The following is a 20914-nucleotide window of genomic DNA, read 5'->3' on the forward strand; positions in this document are numbered from 1 at the left end:
AAAAAAAAAAAAAAAGGGCATTTGATGAGGATGCTGCACTCTGACCTACACTAGCTGTGTGGTCCTGGTGAAGTTCCCTAACCTCTCTGAGTCTTGCCTTCCTCCCCATCTGCTGATGACTTGGGGGATTGGTGGAGGGCATGAGCACAGGCTGCAGTCACGGCCCCTCCCATTTCTATGCTTTCACATTCAGCTTGCCTTCAAAGAAAGGCTCAGAGCCAAGACCCAGGTTACCCACTAGCCTGGGGGCTTCCCAAGACAGTCCTGATATTCTAGACTCTTGGACCACATTACCAAGCGCTCCCCTGGCTGGGAGGGTGGAGCAAGAGGAGGGGTCCTGGGTGGTGGTTTTGCTCTTGGGTGGGGGGGAGGTCATAGAGCACTCCCCCCTTCTGGTGCCCAGGCTGGCCCCAGTGGCCTCAGCCATCATCCAGTGCCCACAATGGCCTCCTTCCTCCTGTCACAGCCAGAGCCCTGCATGCCCAACACTGCCTTGCTCATCAAGAACCCCTTGGCTGCCACCCACGAGTTCAAGCAGGCCTGCCAGCTCTGCTACCCCAAGACAGGTAACATTTCACCTGCAGACTCCACGCCTCTGCCCAGAGAACTGGGAATCTCAGGAACATGAGATCCCAGATCAAAAGTATCCCAGTGTCTCAGTTGGAGATAAATGCCAGAAAACAGAAGCCCCTCTGGGGCAAAAAAAGGAAAGGGGCAGGAGTTTGGGGTCTGTCCCTGCCAGGCACCGTCTTCACAGTTCTTGCTAGAAAACACTAACATGGTCAGACTCGCTAGAGAGTGAGGGCGGTGGTAGAAAGGGGATGGGTAGGCTGGGCATGGTGGCTCACATCTGTAATCCCAGCACTTTGTGAGGCTGAGGCAGGCGGATCACTTGAGGTCAGGAGTTTGAGATCAGCCTGGCCACCATGGCAAAACCCTGTCTCTACTGAAAATGCAAAAAGTAGCCAGGCTTGATGGTGCTTGCCTATAGTCCCAGCTACTCGGGAGGCTAAGGCAGAATTGCTCAAACCTGGAAGGTGGAGGTTGCAGTGAGCTGAGATCACACTACTGCACTCCAGCCTGGGTAACTGAGTGAGACTCTGTCTCAAAAAAAATGGAGTGTGTGTCAAGAATGGGCTCCTTGGAGGGCTTTACCCCAGCACGGCCCCCCAGTCTCCAGGGAGCAAGTAGCCAGGAAGGGTGTGGTGGGAGCTGGTGGGAGGCCCTCAGAGGGGAGGTAGGTATATAAGGAGGGGGCCAATACCTACCCATCGCATGGGCTTGCCAGCCATCACCCTTCAATTCTGCTTCCGGAATTACCACGTGTGTCCACCCTGCCCATAGGCCCCCGGGCTGGCGACTACACCTACCGTGAGGGCCTTGAGCACAAGTGCAAGCGGGACATCCTGCTCGGCCGGCTCCGGAGCTCGGAGGACCAGACCTGGAAGCGGATCCGGCCCCGGCCCACCAAGACCAGTTTCGTGGGCTCCTACTACCTGTGCAAAGGTGGGTGGGCTGCAGCGGGGCAGGTAGCACAGCTGGGGCTCAGCCCCTCCACCCCCAGCCGCCTCTCTGCTCCCCATCACCGGTAGACAGAACAGGGGTGGGCCTCACAGCCGCATGGGAGGAGAACGCTGGGGCCTAGGCTCCTGGGACCCATGCGGGAGGAATTCTGCATCACAATGAGCGTCTCTTGCCCTGAGCAGCTTCCAGAGGCAGGCAGGGCACATTTGGGACATTTGGCCGGACCCGAGCCCCTCACTGGCCCGTGCTCTGGAGTGTCAGGGGCCTGCATGACTCACAGGGAGCTGGCTTCTCTTACCACTGTAGGGCCCTGAGGGGCCGCGGGGCGGTGTGCCCAGCAGCCACAGGAAGCATTTAGGACTGGCGCATGGTAAGGGCTCCATCCACCTGAGCTCTCTGTCGCTTTTCTGTTGTCACTGTCCTCATTTCTGGCTCACATCAGCCTGGTTGGTATTTAATGGACATCCGTCATGTCCCTGACTTGCTTCTTTCTGGTCCCAGCCAAGCACCTTGGTCCCGCTGTACGGCAATGTGTAAATAGCCACGAATCGTTAAGCTCTTCCCAGTGCAGCCCTTTCATTCCATCAGCTTGCAGCCTCACAGCCATGGAAGAGGAAACGGAGGCTTTGAGAGTGCACCCACGGCTCTGCCTCTCCCCCGACCTGGCCCCTAGCTGTGGCCTGCCCAGGCCTCCTAAACTTGCTCCTTGTCCTCCCAGCAGCTGGGCTGGTCTAAGGACATGTCACTCTTGGGTCGAAGCCTCCATCAGCCACTGCCCGTTGCCAGTGGGATGAAGTCCAAATTCTGCGACAAGGCCTGCACGTGCCCGCATCCACCCCCTCACCCCCTGCTCCAACCACTCCCCAAACGCACTGACCCTCCCTGATTCCGTCACACACGCGGTGCCCTTTGAGCCTGGTCGTCCTCTGCTCTTCCTTCAAGCACCGCCTGAATCTTGGGAAGCCGTTCTCTGCGGTGCTTCCCCTTGTAATCACCCCCACTCCACCCGGGGATCTGCCCCGCTCCTCCAGGCCTGTGGCCTGTTGTCCTTGTACGCCAAGAGCCTGGCAGAGAGATGAGACTAGGCAGACTTACAGTGGGAGGAGGAGAAAGGAAACAGGTCCCACCCCCAGGAAATGGCAGATCTCCAGGTTCTGAGCCACCTTTCCTCTCTCCAGATGGCCCAGCCCCCAGAAATTTTGTTGTGTTTTGTTTTTGCTTTATGAGACAGGGTCTTGCTCTGTTGCCCCAGCTAGAGTGAGTGGAGCTGTTATACCTCACTGCAGCTTCAACCTCCTGGGCTTAAGTCATCTTCTCACCTCAACCTCCTGAGTAGCTGAGACTACAGGCACATGCCATCACACCCAGCTTATTCTTTAATTTTTAATTTTTTTGTAGAGATGGGGTCTTAATTTGTTGCCTAGGCTGGTCTTGAACTCCATGCCTCAAGCAATTCTCCTGCCTCAGCCTCCCAAAGTCCTAGGATTACAGGCATGAGCCACTGTGCCCAGCACCCCCACCAGCTTTATGTATTATCTCACTTGATTCCAACAACCCATTCTCCTCCATTCATAGCAAAGACAGCTGAGGCTTGGGGAGTAATGCGGAATCCTAGCCCAATTCTGTCTGACGCCACAGTACATGCTCTTAACCATGCCATGTTATTTTCCTGGTGAATAATTGTTTTTAAATCCCTTGTATTTGCCAGGCACACTGGCTCACGCCTGTAATCCCAGCACTTTGGGAGGCTGAGATGGGCAGATCACCTGAGGTCAGGAGTTTGAGACCAGCCTGACCAACATGGAGAAACTCTGTCTCTATTAAAAATACAAAATTAGCCAGGCATGGTGGTAGGTGCCTGTAATCCCAGCTACTCGGAGGCTGAGGCAGGAGAATCACCTGAACCCGGGAGGCGGAGGTTGCAGTGAGACGAGATCATGTCCGGCCTGGGCAACAAGAGCGAAACTCCATCTCAAAAAAAAAAACAAAAACCAAATCCCTTATATTGATTTAGAGACTTGTCTGCTTCTTCAGAAGCAGTCCTGTGGGGTGAGTGGGGTAGGAGTGATCACTGTACTCTGCAGGTGTGGAGTGCAGAACGGGGCCTGGTGTTTGGAAAGGACTTTCCAGCTCTGCCAAGTCCTGGCAGCAGGGGGTGCAGCAGCCGTTGCCTCACCTGTGTTGGGGTACAGAAGGGGGTCTGGTATTTGGAAAGGACTTTCCAGCTCTGCCAAGTCCTGGCTGGGGGTGCAGCAGCCCCTGGCTCACCTGTATTGGGGTGGAGCCAAGCCCTGCCTGGCTCATGGGGCCAGAGCCCTGCAGGCCGCAGCAGGGTGGCGAGGGTGCTGCGGGCTTCTGTCCCCGCCTGGCGGAACGTGTGTCCTGTTGCCTCTTTGCAGACATGATTAACAAGCAGGACTGTAAGTACGGGGATAACTGCACCTTCGCCTACCATCAGGAGGAGATCGACGTGTGGACCGAGGAGCGGAAGGGCACCCTCAACCGCGACCTGCTCTTCGACCCGCTGGGGGGTGTTAAGCGTGGCAGCCTCACCATCGCCAAGCTCCTGAAGGAGCACCAGGGCATCTTCACCTTCCTCTGCGAGGTACCGCCCGCCCACCCACTGCCACCCCATAGGCCATGGTACAGACAGGGCCGGGGATGCTCCCTGGCACGGACCACCATAGGAGGTCAGCCCTGGAACCAGCGGACTGTGGAGGCCTGGCTTTAGAACCAGTAGGTCCTGGAGGGTCAGTAAGTCAGGGCCCTAGGATCCTATCTGGCTAGAGGCCAAATCTGATCCAGCCCCCTCATTTTGCAGAGGCAGAAACCGAGGCTGGAAAGAAAAATCATAACTTGGCCGGGCGCGGTGGCTCAAGCCTGTAATCCCAGCACTTTGGGAGGCCGAGACGGGCGGATCACGAGGTCAGGAGATCAAGACCATCCTGGCTAACAGGGTGAACCCCCGTCTCTACTAAAAATACAAAAAAAAAAACAAAAACTAGCCGGCCGATTCCTGCGGCGCCTGTAGTCCCAGCTACTCGGGAGGCGAGGCGGAAGATGGTGTGAACCCGGGAGGCGGAGCTTGCAGTGATGCGAGATCTGGCCCACTGCACTCCAGCCCTGGGCGACAGAGCGAGACAAAAAAAAAAAAAAAAAAAAAAAAAAGAAAATCATAATTCATAACGCCTGCTCTTTCCTGACAGCCGGTCGGCCGGGCTTGGCATGTGGTTGTTTCTGTTTCTCATTCCCAGCCTGGTGCAGCGGCGCATGCCGGTAATCCCAGCACTTTGGGAGGCTGAGGCGGGCAGATCAATTGAGGTCAGGAGTTTGAGACTGGCCTGGCCAACGTGGTGAAACCCTGTCTCTATAAAAATACAAAAATTAGCTGGGCGTTGTGGTGCATGCCTGTAGTCCCAGCTAGTTGGGAGGCTGAGGCAGGAGAATCACTTGAACCTAGGAGGCAAAAGTTGCAGTGAGCCGAGATCACGCAACTGCACTTGAGACTCCATCTCAAAAAAAAGTTAAAAATTATCTGGGCTTGGTGGCATGCGCCTCTGGTCCCAGTTACTCAGGAGGCTAAGATGGGAGGATTGCTTGAGTCCAGGAGGTAGAGGCTGCAGTGAGCCAAGATCGAGCCACTGCACTCCAACCTGGGTGACAGAGTGAGACCCTATTCAAGAAAAAAAAAGAGGTCATTTCCATTGTCACAGCAGTACTGGCAGGCAGATAGCCCCATTTTACAGATGTTGAGGCTGAGATTCAGGGTGGCGAGGAGCTGCCCTCAGCCACATGGACCGTGCCGTGCAGAACTGAGCTTCAAACCCGGGCAGTCTGCCCCTGGAGTCATGCCCACCTCCCAGCACCAGCTGCCGCTGGTGGTCCCCACAGCCAGGCCCCCAGGACACAGGCAGTTTGGGGGCCTGTCCAGGGCTTCCCCTTCATCCCTTGTTGTGGGTATGATGTATTTGGCACTGCTCAGCGATTCCAAGTGCCGTGTCCACGGCCCCACATCTCAGGCCTCCCCCACATGCCTTCCCTCGGCCCTGCTGGCTTCAGTGGCCATTGCACTTCCTGCCAGTAGCTGGCTGGCGCACTGTCCTGTGTTTCTGGGCTTAGAACCTCTCAGCTCCACTGTGATCCCAGCAGCCCCACTGAGCTGCTATTAATTCCCTCCCCAAAGCTATCCCTGAAAACCCCACTTGGCCTCCGGAGTGAACTTGGCCCCTGCCTCCCCACCCAGTCGTAGCATGTTGAGGGCAGGGGCAGTGGCACGTCTGTGTCCACAGAGCAAGGGCTCCAGGTCGGGGTTGCTGGCAGGGTTTGCTGCAGCTCAGTCCAACCCTCATCCCTGGCACCACCAGCCCTTCCCCCAACTCCTTGAGGTTGGGACTTGTGCCAACCCCCTGCGGGGAGCATTGGCCTCGGAATCATAGTTCATAGCCAGGTGACAGCCTATAGTTTATAAAGCACTGTCATTCCTTTTTATCTTTTTTTTTGACGTGAAGTAACCCCCTGCCCCAGGCATTGGGAGTGGTGGGATCAGAGGGAGGGAGGAGGGCGAGGAAGGGAGCCAAGGCCCAGGTCACCTGTGAGCTGGAACCAGAGAGATAAGGCCACAGCCCCTGGGATTCCCTTCCTCACTCCTCTGACCCAGGGCAGGCTTGCAGGGACCCAGCTGTCCTTCCCCAGGTAGCTGTGCGAGATCCCAGCTCACCCCCTTCCCAGGTGGCCATGCCAGGTCCCAGCCCTTCCCCTCCCTGGGCAGATCTGCTTTGACAGTAAACCCCGGATCATCAGCAAAGGCACCAAGGACTCTCCGTCTGTCTGCTCCAACCTGGCTGCCAAGCACAGCTTCTACAACAACAAGTGAGTGGGACCCTCAGCCCAGGCTGGGGCCTGGGGGCCACTGGAGAGTCCGCTCAGATGGCTGAGGAAAGACTGAACTGAAAGAGTGGACCTAGGGTGCAAGGAAAGGGGCAGAATTTGGGAATCAAATCCAGCCTCCACCTGGAAAGGATGCGAATCACATTTATCGAACATCTACTATATTCCAAGCATTGCCTTGGGTATGTTAATTATCTCAGCAATCCTGTGAGGGAGGAGTTACTGGCCCTGTTGAACAGAAGAAAAAGCTGAGGCTTGGAAGTAGCTTACTCAGCTTACTCAGCTTACTCAGCAGACAGCGAGCAGGGGGCCCCGTCTCTGACTCTAGCCCAGCACCCTCCAATGTCATGACATCAGCATCAGGCAGTGAGAGGAGGCCTGGGTCAGGTCTGGCGCCACCCCTTTCTTCCTCTTGTTCCCCTTGGTTCTGCCACAGTGCGCATATGGAGCCCAGGCCCTGCAGTCAGACAGACCTGGGTCCAATTCCTGGGCCAGTCCTGTCTTACGTCCAAGCCCGGGTTTCCTCGTCTGTAAAGTTGATGATGCTCTAGGCTTCTGAGGCTGCAGTGAGGGTAATTAGGACTCCTGGCCCGGAGGACATGCTTGGTTAGTGTTCCTCAGGGTGCAGGCCCAGCCCTGCAGAATCAAGTTGGAAACCTGAGGGTGGTGTCCTCTGCTTGCTGGCAGCTCCAGCTTTGAATCCTGAGGGGAGGGACAGAAGTAAAGCAGTGCTGGGACCCAGGCCCAGGGATGCCTGAACATAGGAGCCCCATTTCTGCCTTCCTGTGTCATCCATGGCCTGGACTTGGTACATAGATCAGGGGGTGCCCAGGGACAGCCTGGCACTGGGAAGGTGGCCCTACCAGGAGAGAAGGTCAGAGGGGCTGCGGACTGCATTGTGCCCCTCCCACCTGCCTGCCAGGTGCCTGGTGCACATCGTCCGCTCCACCTCCCTCAAGTACTCCAAGATCCGCCAGTTCCAGGAGCACTTCCAGTTCGACGTGTGCCGCCACGAGGTGCGCTACGGCTGCCTGCGGGAGGACAGCTGCCACTTCGCCCACAGCTTCATTGAGCTCAAGGTCTGGCTGCTGCAGCAGTACTCAGGTGAGGGGCAGGCGGTGCAGGTGGAGGGCGGGTGACTCAGGTGAGGGGCAGGCGGTGCAGGTGAAGGGAGCGCAGGACTGACGGGGGGTGACAGGCCAGGACCCCCTGGTTGCTGGAGGGGACTTCGGGAGAGTTCAGGGGAGGTGGCTGCGGGGTGGGCTCTCTGGAGGAGCTGATGGGTCCCAGGCACCACAGAGGAGAGAAGCTCTGCTCTCAGGACACTTCCCGGCTCGGAGATCTGGGGTTTTCCCCTCACAGGCACTGTCCAGGGAGCACAGAGAGGGGAGGGAGTCACCTGAGCTCCTGCAGCGATGCCTCTGCTTGCTCCCTGGGTGGTCGGCAGCAAGTCCCTGCTCCTCACTGAGCCTCCAGTGCTCATCTGGGAAATGAGGAGTCCATCTCTACCTCGCAGAGCTGCTGCGGGGACTGGAAGGTGTTCTCCCTCTCACCCACCAGGGATTTACTGAGCACCTTCTCTTGTCAGGGCATTCAGCCATGGTCTAGTCGAGGCCCTCAGTTTCAGAGAACCTACATTTATAAGTGGAGGCCAGACAGACAATCTAGAAACAGGTGACTAAACCCTGTATTCCATCTGTTCTAGGATGCACATTTACCCCACTGCCTGTCATCATTTAATCAGCAGCATTTCGTGGGGCAGGGGTATAGAATATGGTACTCAGCATCTGCTTAGAGTTGATGATATGCAGTGGTAGAATTTCAGGTGTGTCTCAGCATTATGAGGAAGATAAAGCTGAGCAATGGGACAGAGACAGACATAGGGATGGGAGTGTTTTAGTTAAGACGGCTGGGAAGGCCTCTCTGAGGAGGCAACTTTTGACCAGGGAAGGGCGGGGAGTGCATTCCAGGAAGAGGGACCAGACTGAGGCTCTGAGGCAGGAGCAAGCTCCACACAGAAAGGATTTTCCGTGGGGGTGGAGCAGCTTAGTCAGTAGAGGCGGAATGAGGCTTGAGAGGTTGGAGAGGCCAAAGCGTGTAGGAGTCTCTAGGCCTTAAACAGGAACAATTGGGGTTGTTCTAAATATGATTTACAGTGTCTAGAGGAGAGTTTTAAGTGGGTGGAGTTGTATGATCTGATCAGTACTTTGCAAAAGTCGCTCTGGCTGCTGGGTGGAGACTGAGGAGCAAGGGCAGAAGCTGGGAAATCGGGGAGGGTGGTTCAGGCCAGGGTGGTGATGCAGGAGGTGGGAGAAGCAGTTAGATTCTAGGTGTATTTTGAGGGTGGAGCCAACAAGATTTGTTGATGGACCAGATATGAAGTATGAGACAAAGGAGAGTGTCAAGGTTGACTCCGAGATCAGAGCAACAAGAAGAAAGGGGCTACCATGTTCTAAAAGGGGGAAGGCTGTAAGAGGAGCGGCTCAGGTTCAATGTGGGATGTGGGAAGTCTGAGCTGCCTGGTGGACTTCACGTGGAGATGTTGGAGGCAGCGGATGTGGGGGTCTGAAGTTCACAGGAAAGGTCTGGCCTGTAGATACATACTTGCGGATCATCAGCAAGAAACTGGATGTCAAGTGCAGTGTCTTGCCCCAAGTAAACACCGATGATGATTGGCTGTCGTGGAGCAGGGGCCATAGCTCAAGGTGGAAGGCCACATCCGTTGTGGGAAAGATGTGAGAAAGATGGAGAGCATTGAGAAGAGGGCAGGCTTCATGGAAGAGTTGTGAGCTGGATCTCCAAGGTCGGGCTCAGTGGCAACCGTCTGAGGCTGGTGGGGAGACAGACTGGGGGGTCCATGCCACCAGGCTGGGGTATTTGCCCTTTGGGGACTGGCAGTAAAAAGCCAAGGTACCATGGCAAGCTGGTGAGCCAGGCTGGGCAGGCATGGAGCCCTAAGTGCCAGGGAGGCCAGGGGCTGCCAAGCAGGCACTAGGCTTGCAGCCCCACCGAGGGAGATGGGGGTCAGGGAAGAGTGCTGAGTCACCGGCCCAGGAGACAGGGTCACTGGCATGGCATGGGAGCAGGGGACTCCCCACCACAGTACAGAGCCAATATCCTTCTTCTGCATTTTCCCACTCTTGGCTGCATTTAATTATTTCACTCCCAGTGAGGCTTGGAGAAGGTCTTCGTTCCCATTTTGCAGATGGACAGTGATTCCTTTGCACCCCATGTCTTACTGTGACTGGGCTAACTGGGAATAGGGCTCCTCCAGCTGGGCCTCGGGGGGCCCTGGCACCTCATGGACCCCCTGCCTCTCCCTCCTTGCTGAGCACCTTGAAAGATGCCTGTGTCTGCCCCCACCCTCCCCAGGCATGACTCATGAAGACATCGTTCAGGAGTCTAAGAAGTACTGGCAGCAGATGGAGGCGCACGCGGGGAAGGCCAGCAGCAGCATGGTAAGGCCTTCTGATACTATGCCATTATTCAGATTTCGTGAATTGTCCCCAAATCCAGGGTAATGTACCACATTCAGCTGTTGTCTCATTTTATTTTATTTTGAGACAGGATCTTGCTCTGTCACCCAGCCTGGAGTGCAGTGATATGATCATGGCTCATTGCAGCCTCGACCTCCTGGTCTCAGGTGATCCTCCTGCCACGGCCTCCTGAGTAGCTGGGGTTACAGGCTCGCACCACCACACCCGGCTGATTTCGCTGTTTGTCTGTTTTTTTTTTTTGTTGAGCGGAGTCTCGCTCTGTTGTTTCTTCTGACTGGTTGAGTGCAGTGGCCAGATCTCAGCTCACTGCAGAGCTCCGCCTCCCGCAGGGGTTTACGCCATTCTCCTGCCTCAGCCTCACCGAGTAGCTAGGGGCTACAGGTCTGCACCGTGCGCTGGCTGCTAGTTTTTGCTAATTTTTAGTAAGAGACGGGGTTCACCGTTGTTAGCCAGGATTGGTCTCATCTCCTGACCATCGTGATCCACCCGTCTCGGCCTCCCAAAGTGCTGGGATTACAGGGCATTAGGCCACCCGCGCCGGCCAGATTGTCTGCTAAGACCACGGGGCTGGGGATGTGGGGCTTGCCATCTTGCCCAGGCTTATCTGAAACTCCTGGGCTCAAGCGATCCTCCCACCTCGGCCTCCCCAAGTGCAATGATTACAAGCATGAGCCTTGTTGTGTCTCTTTTTCGTCTCCCTTAATGAAGAAACAGTTCTTTAGTCTTTGCCTTGTGTCACATTGACATTTTTGAAGAGCCAGATGTTTTGTAAAAGGTCCATCCCTCTGGGCTCGTGTGAGTTTCCTCATTCCACAGAGCTGATGTCGTGTTCTCAGCTCACACATCAGGGGATGCATCATCTCAGTGTGTCCCTTCACTGGTGACAATCTGATTAAACTTTTGTAACTCGATTCAAGGTGCCTCCATTGTAAACATTTCTCTATTGTAAAATTAGAGCTTTCCTCTTTGTAAGTAAGACTATATTTTCAGGAATCATTTCTATAGTTTGTAATTAATTAATGTCTTCGGAGGCCAGGCGCAGTGGCTCCCACCTGTAATCCCACCAGCCTTTGGGAGGCTGAGGCAGGCGGATCACGAGGTCAGGAGTTCGAGACCAGCATGTCCAACATAGTGAAACCCCATTTGTACTAAAAATACAAAAAATTAGCCGGGCGTGTTGGTGCACACCTGTAATCCCAGCTACTCGGGAGGCTGAGGCAGGAGAATTGCTTGAACCAAGGAGGCAGAGGTTGCAGTGAGTTGAGATTGTGCCATTGACCTCCAGCCTGGGCGATCTCAAAAAAAAACGAAAAAAAAAAAGACCGGGCACGGTGGCTCACACCTATAATCCCAGCACTTTGGGAGGCCGAGGCGGGCGGATCACAAGGTCAAGAGATCAAGACCATCCTGGCTAACACGGTGAAACCCCATCTCTACTAAAAGTACAAAAAATTAGCGGGGCGTGGTGGCGGGTGCCTGTAGTCCCATCTACTCTGGAGGCTGAGGCAAGAGAATGGCATGAACCCAGGATGTGGAGCTGGCAGTGAGCCGAGATCACGCCACTGCACTCTAACCTGGGTGACAGAGCAAGACTCCGTCTGGAAAAAAAGAAAAAAAAAAAAGTCTTCAGGAGAAATACACTGAGACCTTGTAAATATCCCAGCACTGCTCAGACCGACACCCCTGATTGTGGTATCCCCTCCCATCCCTCCTGATCTTCGCCATGGTCCTGAAGATGGGAGCCATGGGATTGTGGCATTTGCAGATGGGGAAGCTGAGGCTGAGAGATTGCTAGTGACTTGCCCAGGGGCACACTGAGTGGGGCAATTCCCAGGTTCTCTGACATCCTGTCTGGGGCTCGCTCTCTTCCCTCTCCACCTTCAGCATTCCCGTCCATCACCCCCAGGTGGGGATCAGCACCCTGACCCTCCCATCTCCTGGGGTGGGTGTGAGGCTCACAGGAGCCAACCTAAGCTGCCCTGTGCTCACATCGTCCCCAGGTGGTGGGATCACTGTAACATAGATGACAGTGGAGGGCCCTGGGGCTCAGAGGGCTGGACCCAGCGCCCAGGAGACAGTAAGTGTGAGATGAGATGAAGCCTCCATGCCATCCACACATAAGCACTGACCTTTTCATCCACATGAGGCCACCCGCTGATTAACTTGGGAGAAGGCTGGGCCCCTGGACCGCTCAGGAGGCTGACCAGGGTGTGACAGGGAGCAGGGCAGGCTGCCTGGGGGTCCCTGGACCAGGCTGGCTGGCAGGGCTGCCCACCACCTCGAGCATTCCCTTGCTCCCTGACCTCATTGTTCCTGGTCCTCTTCTCTTTTTCTCCCCTCTTCCTGGTCCCTGCTGCCCTCCATCAGTCTCCCGTGCACTCCTCTTTTCCCCTCCCCATCTGTTTCTTTTTCCTTCTGGCCAGGAGCCTGGCAGGGAAGCAGTGAGGGGCTGATGGCACCTTTCAAAGAGAGAACACTAGCTGGGTGTGGTAGTGCACATGCAGCCCAGCTACGCAGCAGGCTGTGGCAGAAGGATCCCTTGAGGCCAGGAGTTTGAGAGGAGCCTGGGCAACATAGTGAGACCCCTCTTGCCACTTGCTATGGCAAGAGCTGGTGAGACTATGCAGTCATGAACATGGGCACAGGGTCTGGCTTTGAGGGAGGAGCTCAGGACTGCAGTGGCTGTCATTAGTGCCGTGGCTAAGCCACCATACCCTCGGTGCCCCCTTTATCCTGCCTGGGAAATGGTAATAATGCCTTCCTGTCACGCTTCTTGTGAGAATCGAGGGGAACACCCAGAAATCAGTAGCCACATGGGTCCACTTCTTGCCTGCTCTAGTGCAGGCCATCCCGCTCATAAAGGCATGACCTCACCTTATTACCGGGGTCGTATGTGTGTTATCCTGGGGCTGAGCAGCCCGCGAGCTGTCCGACGCCAGGCCAGGGGTCAGTCAGCAATGAAGACAGCTCCTTCCTGCTCCAGGGCAGGCCCTGGGCAGGGCAGTGCTGGAGACACAGGAGAGTAGGCCACAGCTCCTACAGGGGAGTTCCTGTGGCAGGAGGATCACGCCCAGCAGCCTGGAAGAGCAAGGGGTGACCCTGCACCCGAGGATCCTGGAAGACCGGGAGGCTCGAGGTTACATGAGGGAGGAGGGACAGCTGGTGCATTCCCAGAGCAGCAGGCTGGCCAGTGTAGCCAGCTGAGGGGGTTCGAGGTGGCAGGAGACAAGGCAGAGCGAGCACTTTTCCCACCTCTGGCTCCCAACCCTGTCCCAGGGGTGCAGAAGAGCAGGCCAAAGTCTGGGACATAGGGCAGAGAAGGAACGTGGTAGGTGAGGACTTAGAGACCAGCAAGGCCTTGCCCTGGAGGGAGGGCCAGAGACCAGGGCCACCCAGATGCCTGTCCCACCGCCCAAGGCTGACTCCTGCCACCACCACCCCACCCCCACCGGGGTGGCTTCCCATCTCCCGGACCCCCCACTCTACAGGTTCGGCACTCATAATAGTCAGGTGAGTCGGTCAACAGGAGCAGTTTAGAGACTGTGGGAGCCCACGGAATGGACAGCTGCAGCTTAGGAGGGCTCCAGGGCCGGCTTCCCACAGGAGATGCACTTGAGCTGAGTTTTGAAGGAATTTCTAGAACAGGCTGGATGAAGAATGGAGGAAGGGCAGCGAGAACAGCCTGTGCAAAGGCAGGGAGTGTGGCAGAACAGAGCTTTGCCCTGGGAAATGGCAGCTTCCACCGAGCAGGCCTCCCAGGGAGCTGGGCGAGGCAGGGACCAGCCACAGAGGGTGGAAAGAGGAGCCCCGTTTCAGGCCTGGCTCCCCTGAGAAGCCCTTGGGCCTGCAGTTGGGAGGTCACTGCCTGCCAGGAAGACCCCGGAGCAGACCAGCTTATTCCAAGGCTCTCCCGGAGGCTACCTGTGTGAAGACCCCAGGGCCTCAGGCCTGGTGCCTGCAGCTTCACCAAACCCCCCCCATCCCCCGACAGGGTGCCCCGAGGACACATGGGCCCAGCACCTTTGACCTGCAAATGAAGTTCGTATGTGGCCAGTGCTGGAGGAATGGGCAGGTGGTGGAGCCTGACAAGGACCTCAAGTACTGCAGTGCCAAGGCCCGGCACTGGTGAGTGGGATGCCAGGTGGGGGCTCAGGTGGGATGGGGCCACCCGACCACCACAGGTGTGGAGGCCAACTGAGAGAGGCCAGGGCTCTCCACAGAGGTCACACAGCACACAGGCTGTGCCCTGACCTCTCCCCAACCCTGCTCTGTCCTGCAGCTGGACCAAGGAGCGGCGGGTCCTTCTGGTGATGTCCAAGGCCAAGAGGAAGTGGGTGTCAGTGAGGCCCCTGCCGTCCATTCGCAACTTCCCACAGCAATACGATGTGAGTGCTGGGACGGGGGGTTGGGGGGCCCCAAGGAGACAGCGATGCTTTCCAGGGGGACTCAGAGGCTCTCCCCATGCCCACCCCGCAGCTCTGCATCCATGCACAGAACGGCCGCAAGTGCCAATATGTGGGGAACTGCTCCTTCGCACACAGCCCGGAGGAGAGGGACATGTGGACCTTCATGAAGGAGAACAAGAGTGAGTGGGCAGACGGGGTGGGCGGGCCCTCCCCTGGAGTCTCTTCAGTGCTGAAAGTCTCAACTCACCAGCGGGCCCAAGAGTGTCTGCTGCACCCCCTTTTGCTGCCTGGGCCCTTCTCCGCCTACCCCAGGCCGGGCCCTCTCTGAGGCCAGGCCCTGAAGCCGAGCAGCCCATCAGCAGGACTTGGGATGCCCATGGCTCCCAAAGCAAGTGGGGACCATGGGGCAGAACGGATGGAGAAGCCCTCAGCAGGTGCCCTGTCCCTGTCCCTGCCCAGTCCTGGACATGCAGCAGACCTATGACATGTGGCTGAAAAAACACAACCCAGGGAAGCCTGGGGAAGGGACCCCCATCAGTTCTCGGGAAGGGGAGAAGCAGATCCAGATGCCCACGGACTACGCAGACATCATGGTAATGCCCCTGCCTGCATGCTCGGGGCTGTGGTCAGGGCTGTGCTCGGGGCTGTGCTCGGGGCTGTGGTCTGAGCCTCACCTGGGAGGGGCAGCCTGGAGGGCCCAGCTGGCCAGCGCTCAGCCTCTTGAGGGAGGTGGTCCGGGCAGAGGTGTGGGGGAGCAGGCACCCACGATGGCTGTGCCCCCAGATGGGCTACCACTGCTGGCTCTGCGGCAAGAACAGCAACAGCAAGAAGCAGTGGCAGCAGCACATCCAGTCTGAGAAGCACAAGGAGAAGGTCTTCACGTCCGACAGTGACGCTAGCGGCTGGGCCTTCCGCTTTCCCATGGGAGAGTTCCGGCTCTGCGACAGGTGCTCCTGGGAGAGCAGGGCCTGGTGGAACATGGGGTGGCCCGAGGAGATGGAGTCTGTGGCCAGCTCCGGCTCCTCTTGGCCTGGGGGTGGTGTGCAGAGGGTGGTGAGGCTTGGCTGTGACTGCAGTCATGCGGGTGGTGGGGAAGGCTGGGCTCAGACCTATCCAGACCTCTAATTTGCAGCTGTGGGGCAGATCCCAGAGGGGATCAAGACACCCAGGTTTTCCCTGAGCTGGGACCCAGCTGCCCACGGAGAGGCTTGTCTTGGGGGAGGTCAAGTGGCTGGCCTCAGATTGACAGCCCGGGGTGGGAAGGGCGCAGAGCTCGGGCAGTGAGCCTCCTGCCACCCACAGGCTCCAGAAGGGCAAAGCCTGCCCCGATGGGGACAAGTGCCGCTGCGCCCATGGACAGGAGGAGCTCAATGAGTGGCTGGATCGGCGCGAGGTGCTGAAGCAGAAGCTGGCCAAGGCTCGCAAGGACATGCTCCTGTGCCCACGGGATGACGACTTTGGCAAATACAACTTCCTGCTGCAAGAGGATAGGGACCCTGCCGGTGCCACCCCAGAAGCCCCTGCTGCTGCTGCCGCCGCCACCACCACCGGGGAGTAGGGCCAGGTGTTGGCCATGGGCGAAGTCCTGGGGTCAGGGGCGGGGTGGGGCCAGAAGGCCTGATAGAAGGGTCAGGGCAGGTCAGCGGGGGTGGGGGGCCGCCCTCATCAGGCAGCCCCCAGCCCCCTGAGGCCCCGTCCATCTTCTCCCCACCTCCACCCCGGTGTGCGTACCCAGGCGCACATGCTGCAGCCCCCGGAGGCCCGCTGAAACCTGGGCAGCCCTTCCCCCACCCCCATGGCTCTCCTGGTTGAGGAGGGAGGGGCCTGGCTGACCCCTCCAGCTTCAGCCTCCAGCTTTAACTTATGTCTGCTCCTAATGGGGGCCCAAAGCTCAGGGCTGGGGAGCCTGGGGTCCCCACTTGAATCTGCAGCAGGAGAGTCCTTCGCCCTGGCCCGTCCTCATCCCACCCCTCCCCTGGGGCAAATCAGGACACAACAGAGGGCGGAGGCCCCATTAGCTTTAAAATGTAGCCCCAGGATGGAGCTGGGAACACTGTACTGGTCACTTACCCTCTGGGGCCTCAGCTTCCCCTCAGGAAGGCTGGGAGGAGCTGGGCCGGAGGATCTTTGGAGCTTAAGGAGTTCCCGGCCTTTCTCTGACGCCACCACCTGAACCCTACTCCCTCGTGGGCCAGTGAAAATAGACTGTAGGTCCTCAGAGCCTTCAGAGATGATCCAGCCCAGACCCCATTTTGCAGAGAGGAAAACTGAGGCCTAGAAAGGAGGAGTGGTCTGCCCAGGGTCCCAGCACAAGGCAGAGCTGGGATGAAAACAGGGCTCAAAAGACTCAGGGCCAATTATTGGCCGAGCCCATGGTCCCCTCAGCAGGGATGTGACGGTCTCTGAATCGGTGTGCAGCTGGGGTCCCAGGCAGCGCTGCCTGGGGGCTGGGGAAGGGAGACCCAGAGGGCTGGCCATGTGAGCACCCCATGAAGGGACTGCCCCCTCCCAAGGATGGTCTCTTTGGGTGCAGCAGCAGAGGTCGCCTCCCGACATGCGCTCTGGGAAAGGTGGCAGAGGGCAGGACACCATGAGCTCAGGATCTGTGTGGGAGGTGGGAAGGGTGAGGGTCTGGGGGATACGGAGAAAAGGGAGGCTTGACCCCGGGCACCATGGGCCACTCCAGGATGGGACACGGCCCCTCTTTCTTGGGGACCCAGTATGTCCTCTCCTCTAGACCCAGACATACATTTATAACCGTCTGTCCTAGCCCCTCCCTAATCCCTGGCCCTACCAGCTGTCTGGGACTCCAGCAGACCCGCAGCCCCTGCCCCCACTCACCAAGGCCTCCTTCGTCCCTCTCGTCTGACATGTCTTTGTGCACCCCCCTCCTCTCCACCCCACCCTCCATGGGCAGATTCACCCTCCCCTGGTTCCCCAGACATTCCAGAATGCCCCACACCATTGGCACAGGAGTGGGGCAGCCCCGGAAGGAACCAGGGATTAGGCTGTAGGGGGGTGAGAAGGAGAGAGGGTACCACCCTACTCTTCTCAAGCAAGGATTGCCAGCGCACGCTGACACAGCAATGGGCTGCCCAGGGCTGAAGGGGACGCTGTTCCTCCCACCGCCACTGCCCAACCTTTCCTGATAATCGTGGCATGCACTCTTTCCTCTTCCCTGCCCCAACCCCTGCCCCCAGCAGGCCAGCACTAGAGTTTGGGTGCTGGTGGTGTGGCTGTAGAGGAGCGGAGACCACACCCAAGGTGGGGGCTGTGGCCGTGTGTGGCCGTGTGTGGCCGTGATGTCCATGATACTTGTTTTCCCTGATCCGTGGTGTTGCAGTCTGTTGTCACCAGCCTTGTTTCTAGTGTGTATATATGTCGCCCCCGTGATGCATATATACACAGGTATTAAATATATCGCTCTATATAATATTATATATGTGTGTGGTATCCAAGGAGTCACTTTTATGAGGGCTAAAGATAAAGAATTTGACCAGAAAATGCAGCCATCCTTGTGTGATTAGGAGGGTTTCAGGGGCCATCGGGCCATTTGCAAGGTGACAGGGACTGGAGCCATGGCTCAGAGGTGATTCAAGCAGCCAAGGGCGGGAGCCACCCTCCCCAGGCCCAACTCTGCTAGCGTCCCAGACCAGCCCCATCGATTGCGGAGAGAGTGGGAGTGCTCAGGGAAAGAAGGTGATTTGTATTTGTCTCCCCACTGAAAGGAACAGGATTCAAGTCCAGAGTTTTCATCTTCAGCCTGTGATCTGTCCAGGGACCCTTGGGATCTGGGGCTCCCTGGCCTGGCCAGAGCTGGAGCCCCCACAGGGTAAGGAAGAGAGGGTGGGAGGCAGAGTATGATGGGGAGGAGGGACAAGAAGGCCCTTTTAATCATGAGGGTAACTATCGCTGTTGTGAGCCTTCTAGGGCCCCTGGCTGGGAGGCTCAGAGGGCTGAATCTGGGACCTGTGTTCACCCCAGCAGGCAGGGACAAGATGGCATGGCAAGCATGGGGGGTGGGGTGGGTGGGGAGGGATGCTGCATTTCTCAGCTGGGCAGCCATCAATTTAATGGTCCTTTAAAATGCCTGTGTATTAAAAATTCAAGAATACCACACTTTAATATTAAATATTCATAAGGTCTAGTATCTTAATAATGTAGATGTTTTAATAACAATTTTTGTCCTTCTTAAAATAAAATGAAAGAAACTTGCTTCTTTTAGCCTTTGTTCTAGAAAATAAACTTGTGCACTTTGACCTCTGTCCCCGAGGTGTCGCTCCTGTTCCTCCCCACCTGGCACTTATATCTAGGGGCCTTAGCTGCTCTGTCCTCATGGGACAGACCTGGCCGGTGCTAGCTACTCTGAGGAATGCTAAGCACTCCGAGGGGTGAGGGGCAGGTCTGTGTCCCTGTGTATACACGGAGGCCAGCTGACCCCAGCTCCGGCAGCATCTCACTGGCAACGACATGCTGCCACTTGCCACCCTTCCCTGGCTCATCCGCAGCTTGCCTGCTCTCAGCCTTCCACGTGGGGCTACCGGTGGTGCCCACACTTCCCTACACTTACGCTGCAGTGTGCCCAGCTGTGTTCCAGGGCCCACCTCTGCCCTTTCTGGAGGGGGCCATGCCTATGATCCCGAGTGTGATCCCGACTACAACCCTGGCTCCTGTGAACCCAAAGAAGACTGAAGTCACATGGGTCCAGTTTCCTCATCTTTAAAAGGAGCTGGGGGGGGGGGGGGGGGGTCCGGCACGGTGGCTCATGCCTGTGATCCCAGCACTTTGGGAGGCCGACATGAGCGGATCACCTAAGGTCAGGAGTTTGAGACCAGTCTGGCCAACATGGTGAAAACCCCTCTCTACTGAAAAATACAAAAATTAGCCAGGCATGGTGGCACATGCCTGTAATCCCAGCTACTTGGGAGGTTGAGGCCAGAGAAGTGCTTGAATTTGGGAGGCAGAGGTTGCAGTGAGCTGAGATAGGACCACTGTATTCCAGCCTGGGTGACAGAGCGAGACTCCGTCTCAAAAATAAATAAAAAAAAGGAGCTGATATATTAGATCTGGAATTCTCAGGGACTCAGTCTGCTGGGGTGGGAGGTACTTCGTCAAATCTTTTGGATTGTGCGTGGCTGCAGGTGATAGCAGGGGTCCCGTAGGGAGGGACTGCTCATGTCCAAGAGCAAGCTCTCCCAAGCCAGCTTTTCTTCCCCCCCCCCTTTTTTTTTTGAGACAGAGTCTCACTCTGTCACCCAGGCTGGAGTGCAGTGGCATGACCTCGGCTCACTGCAACCTCCGCCTCCAGGGTTAAAGTGATTCTCCTACCTAGCCTCTTGAGTAGTTGGGACTACAGGCGCCCACCACCATGCCCAGCTAATTTTTGTATTTTTGGTAGAGACAGGGTTTCATCATGTTGGCCAGGCTGGTCTTGAACTCCTGACCTCAAGTGATCCACCCATCACCTTGGCCTCCCAAAGTGCTGGGATTATAGGCATGAGCCACCATGCCCGGTTTCCCAGACAGCTTTCAACTGCAGTATGGAGTGGACCAGGACAGAGGTTCGGGACCAGAGAATTGCCTGAAGACACTGGGCCAGGTATGCAGTAGATGCTCAGATGTTTGATAAATGATGGCGCGAGGAACAAAAACAGCCAGCTTTATTGAGCATCTTGTTTGTAGCTGGTACTGTGCAGACAGTATGTCCGTCCCTCACAGCAGCCCTGGAAGGTCGCTGTCCACGTTTATAGCCCAGAGAGTTTCAGCGAAGGTTCCAAAGACTCTCAGGAAGGAGGCAGAAAAAAGATGGAGAACCACTGGGAACTGGGTATCGGCAAACGTCCCTTCAGCCCCGACATTCTGGAATTCGCAGCACCTCTGGACGCACTGTGAAAAACCAAAGTGGCGTGGCAAGGCAGAGTTCCCGGAAGAAAACTACAGGCTCATGTTTAGGCTGCAGAGACCGTGCGCCTGCATCAAGTTCTTCCCTGAGCGACTCACTCCTGTAATCCTGCCTTGGCAGATCAAGGCAGAAGGATCACTTGAGGCCAGGAGCTTGAGACCAGCCTGAGCAACAGTAAAACCGTATCTCTACCAAAAAAAACAAAATGTAAAATTAGTTGGGCATGGTGGTCCACACCTGTGGTCCTAGCTACTTGGGAGGCTGAGGTGGAAGGTTGGCTTGAGCCCAGGAGGTTGAGGCTGCAGTGAGTCATGATCACACCACTGTACTCCAGCCTGAGAGACAGAGCAAGATTGTGTCTCAAAAAAATAAATAAAATAAAGGAACAATTAGAGTAAGACAAGCAGAGGCCAGGCGCGGTGGCTCACACTTGTAATCCCAGCACTTTGGGAGGCCGAGGTGGGTGGATCACGAGATCAGGAGTTCGAGACCAGCCTGGCCAACACGGTGAAACTCCGTCTCTACTAAAAATACAGAAATTAGCTGGGTGTGGTGGCGCACGCCTGTAGTTCCAGACACTTGGGAGGCTGAGGTGGGAGAACCACTTGAACCCAGGAGGCAGAGGTTGCAGTGAGCTGAGACCATGCCATTGCACTCCAGCCTGAGTGACAGAGTGAGACTCTGTCTTAAAAAAAAAA

General features: G+C 56.8%; 1 protein-coding gene across 1 annotated transcript in view; it reads left to right on the forward strand.

Moving 5' to 3' along the window:
- ZC3H7B (zinc finger CCCH-type containing 7B) overlaps positions 1-18573 on the forward strand; it is a 65990-nt gene extending 47417 nt beyond the window's left edge. The window contains exons 12-23 of the mRNA XM_017870285.1: positions 467-566; positions 1345-1506; positions 3924-4129; positions 6293-6393; positions 7334-7515; positions 9784-9869; positions 13900-14033; positions 14188-14293; positions 14385-14493; positions 14774-14907; positions 15098-15261; positions 15617-18573. Coding sequence (XP_017725774.1) covers positions 467-566; positions 1345-1506; positions 3924-4129; positions 6293-6393; positions 7334-7515; positions 9784-9869; positions 13900-14033; positions 14188-14293; positions 14385-14493; positions 14774-14907; positions 15098-15261; positions 15617-15872 — 1740 coding nt within the window. The 3' untranslated portion in view covers positions 15873-18573. The remainder of the gene's footprint in view (positions 1-466; positions 567-1344; positions 1507-3923; positions 4130-6292; positions 6394-7333; positions 7516-9783; positions 9870-13899; positions 14034-14187; positions 14294-14384; positions 14494-14773; positions 14908-15097; positions 15262-15616) is intronic.
- The last annotated feature ends 2341 nt before the right edge of the window (positions 18574-20914 follow it).

Source organism: Rhinopithecus bieti, unplaced genomic scaffold, assembly GCF_001698545.2.
Source record: "Rhinopithecus bieti isolate Rb0 unplaced genomic scaffold, ASM169854v2 scaffold_4967, whole genome shotgun sequence".
Classification (NCBI taxonomy): Eukaryota; Metazoa; Chordata; class Mammalia; order Primates; family Cercopithecidae; genus Rhinopithecus; species Rhinopithecus bieti.